Consider the following 4,055-nt stretch of genomic DNA (forward strand, 5'->3'; position numbering starts at 1 on the left):
AGGGTGGGGAAGAGGTCACTTCTCCAGTGTGTATGCAAATGGCTTCCTTGTCCTCTCACCCTCTGCCACCATTTATCTTCTAAAGTGCAAACTCCAAAGTCAGTGGACTCACAGGAGACCAAGGAATCCCCGGAGGTGGAGTTGAGTGAATCCAGGTGAGTAGGGAAGGGATTTTATGTGTGACGCTGAAGCAAGGATTTCTTCTAGGGGAGAGGATATGAAACAAGCTGCTTGTCAACAGAGCTTAAAACCAGAGGCCCAGGGATTTCTAAAAACATTTATATTTTGATTATACTTTCAAACTTTAAAAAGTTGCAAAAATAGTTTGTAAAGAACTCTTGTATACCCTTCATTCAGAATTCCTAGGTGTTTGCACTTTACCATTTGCTTTCTAAACAATTCTCTATGTGGGAATTTTAAATCTGAAGACCCTGTGAAGTCAGGAGGAAGAGTCTTAGAGCAAGGACAGAATTTGTGTCTTTGATACTTGGCTCTTCTCAGTAGGAGATATATGTAGATGTAGATATAGGTATAGGTATGTTTACATATAAAAATATAAATATATATTCATATTTGTAATTTAGAGATACAACTCCCTGAAACTCTAGTGGTAAATCTCTTCAACTCATATTGACAATTCATTTGTTTTGAGTTGAAGAGTTTTATCACCAGAGTTTTAGAAATAGTCATATGGAGAAATTTTTTTACTGGGTACCTAAAAAACTCCATGGTTAAGTTTTGCTTTTTTTCTTTTAGTACCTTAAACACACACAACACAATATGTTTATTGAAGAAGTTGGAAAACATTGAAAAGTATTTAGGAAAAAACATTAAAATCAATTGTAATTCCGCTTATGAGAGAAGACAATTGAACTATATCTGAAAGCACTTTTGAATCAGCTCATACAGATCTCTTTTTTTTTTAAAATATATTTTATTGATTTTTCACAGAGAGGAAGGGAGAGAGATAGAGAGTCAGAAACATCGATGAGAGAGAAACATCGATCAGCTGCCTCCTGCACATCTCCCACTGGGGATGTGCCCGCAACCCAGGTACATGCCCTTGACCGGAATTGAACCTGGGACCCTTCAGTCCTCAGGCCGACGCTCTATCCACTGAGCCAAACCGGTTTCGGCCAGATCTCTTTTTAATAACTGCAGGGTTTCCATAGTATGGATGTGTAAAATGTTGACATTTAGGTTCCTACTGTTTACAGTAAAACAGTAAATCTGCTGTTTACAGTAAAACATCCTCATTTATTTGTGCACTTGTGCAAGTGTAGCTAGCTGTAATGTTAATTTCTAGAAATGGACTTCCTGGGTCAAAGGATATATATGTACTTTAAAATTTTAGTGCTTGTTGCTAAATTGCCACCCAAAGATCCCATCACAGTTTACATTTCTACCAACAGTATATGGGAACGCCAATTTTCCACACCCTCAAAGGCCTCTTTTTTAAAACTAGAGGCCTGGTGCTCGAAATTCGTACACTGGGGGAGGTGGAGGGGGGTTGGGGGGTGGTCCCCACAGCCTGGCCTGCGCTCTCTCGCAGTCCAGGACCCCTTGCTCCAGACTGCCCACCCACTCTTTCATCCCTTCATCTCCCTCTCCCCTGGCCCCTGTCTCCCTTTTGATTACGCTGTTAGAAATAAAGGCAGGGGTTTTAATGATATTAAGATGGGAGCCACTGGAGACCTGCTCTGCCCTGACACCCCCTTTCTTCCCCGTCCCCTGTCCCCGCCCCCGCTGCCACCCAGAGATTCCCAAGGGAACAGGCAGGGAACGCACTGACTACCAGGGGGCAGCTCCTGCGTTGAGTGTCTGCCCCCTGGTGGTCAGTGTGAGTCATAGCAACCGGCCTTTCTACGGTTCAGTGGATTTGCATATTAGGCTTTTATTATATAGGATGCTTTTGTTTCTCAGTGCTCAAATCAAAGGTTTCAGGAAGCTCTATAATACAACAGTTTAGTTTTAAAGAAAGAAACGTGTGTGTAGTAGTCATCAAAGGCACATGTACATGCATGCATGCATGTTTTTGTCTGTGGGTGGGGGACTGCTATACTGTACTAACCCTAAGGCTTTCCCAACATAGGTCTTGCATGAAAGCATTTGGGTTTGTTTACGCCTTCTTCATCCATTTTTCCCTGTTTGGGGCAGGTTGAAGGCATTCAAGGTGGCCCTCTTGGAGGTGTTCCGGGAAGCTCACGCCCAGTCAGTGGGCATGAATCGCCTCACGGAATCCATCAACCAGGACAAAGACGAGCCCTTCTCTCCAGAGGAGATCCAGGCAGCGCTGACCAAAATGCAGGACGACAACCAGGTCATGGTGTCTGAAGGCATCATTTTCCTCATCTGAGGAGGCCTGTGTCTGAACTTTGGGGCTCTGCCAAGAAAGCTCTCGTCCCACCCCACCCTCACCCCTATCTTGGTCTTTGCCTTTATTCTCTGAATAGCAGTGTTTAATTAAACCGACATTGAGGGTCACATGCTGGAGCTGAAACCGGACTTGGTGGAAGCTTTGGAACGAAAACTGCTGTGTGGTAAAGCAAGAGTGAAGTGGGAAAGGACCAAGACGATGGGCTCTCGTTGTCAAAGACAGGATCATATTCCCCACTTCCATCCCAAAGCAAAGCCACCTGTTGTTTGCTGCAAATAGCATATGACTTCTGAGTACTTTGGGGCACAGCTGGGTTTTGTTAATCCTCTCTGTTGGTTGGCTTTTATTTTCTCTGAGCACTTTGGTCTAGAGTGGGCTTTGCTTTACACTGGTGGGGAGATGCTCTGAAGCAAGGCATGAAGGCCCCGGAAGCTTTGTTTGAAGGAGCACCAGTTTAAATAACCTCTGACCGAAATATCCAAGACTTTGAATAAACTTAGCCATTTTTGTACTGTGTACATGGCTTTAACACTGTGTGCTGTTACACATTTGATTTTGTTTTCCTTAAACGCTCTGCCCTACAAGATTTGCTGCTCCCACATTTGCACCAAGCCACCACAAGGTGGCAGCAGGCTGCTGTGTACTCTTTGGGGATTAAGTCTTTAGGTAGTTTTCTTCTTCAGAGACACCAGCCTTTATCAGTTAAGATTGTGCAAACCAAACCCTGCTGATTTGAAATAGATAAATGGCCACAGGAGGCCAGTGAGTGAAAGTCCAGGAGCAGAATTGACCCTCTACCAGGCTTTTCCAAGCCTGAATCAAATCCCCTTCATGAAGAGACAATACCTGATTTATCAGATACCTCTAAATGATGTCAGGTTTGGTTTTTTTCAAGTATCTTTTATTGATTTTTTTATAGAGATGAAGGGAGAGGGATAGTGAGTTAGAAACACCGATGAGAGGGAAACATTGATCAGCTGCCTCCTGCACACCCCGTACTGGGGATGTGCCCGCAACCAAGGTACATGCGCTTGACTAGAATCAAACCTGGGACCCTTCAGTCCGCAGGCCGACACTCTATCCACTGAGCCAAACCAGTTAGGGCTATCATGTCAGTTTTGCCCATAGAGATTTTCTAATAGGATTCTTGTGAAACCACTTATACCTGGGTGTCCAGCCCTTGGGATTTGTTAGTCTTTTGCACAGAAGTTTGTAGAGGGGCCAGGGCAGTACTTCTACTATTGTAGGGTCTGAATCACTTGTGAAGAACATTTAAGGTTAATTCAATAAATAAAATGTGTGACTATGAGGCCCCAGGTCCATGGATTAGAAGCTGCTCTCGAGAAGAGGGGCTTTGCTGGTTCTCAGCTGTGAGATTGGTGAGGGACTTCTTCCTTTGTGCTGGGAAGAGCCCTCACCCTGAAGCCACGAAGCAGAAGATTCTCTGCAGGGAAGGCAAAACTGTTGGGGAGTTCAGTGTCATCTTTGTGACTTATTTTCAAAGACGTGAATGCCCAGTCCTGATGGGAGTGGTTTAGAGTTCCAAAGAGGAAAGGGCAGTGGTACCAGGGGGCAGTTTGACCTTGAGCTCTGGCAATAAGTAATGTGCTGTGTGCAAAAGTAAACTCTTAGCCCTAGCCGGTTTGGCTCAGTGGATAGAGCGTTAGCCTGTGAAATG

General features: G+C 44.4%; 1 protein-coding gene across 1 annotated transcript in view; it reads left to right on the plus strand.

Annotated features, from left to right (window-relative positions):
- Nucleotides 1-2,911, plus strand: part of MCM3 (minichromosome maintenance complex component 3) — a 22,663-nt gene extending 19,752 nt beyond the window's left edge. Inside the window, exons 16-17 of the mRNA XM_006765699.2 lie at nucleotides 86-155; nucleotides 2,158-2,911. Coding sequence (XP_006765762.1) covers nucleotides 86-155; nucleotides 2,158-2,356 — 269 coding nt within the window. The 3' untranslated portion in view covers nucleotides 2,357-2,911. The remainder of the gene's footprint in view (nucleotides 1-85; nucleotides 156-2,157) is intronic.
- The last annotated feature ends 1,144 nt before the right edge of the window (nucleotides 2,912-4,055 follow it).

The sequence above is a fragment of the Myotis davidii genome, unplaced genomic scaffold, assembly GCF_000327345.1.
Source record: "Myotis davidii unplaced genomic scaffold, ASM32734v1 scaffold240, whole genome shotgun sequence".
NCBI lineage: Eukaryota > Metazoa > Chordata > Mammalia > Chiroptera > Vespertilionidae > Myotis > Myotis davidii.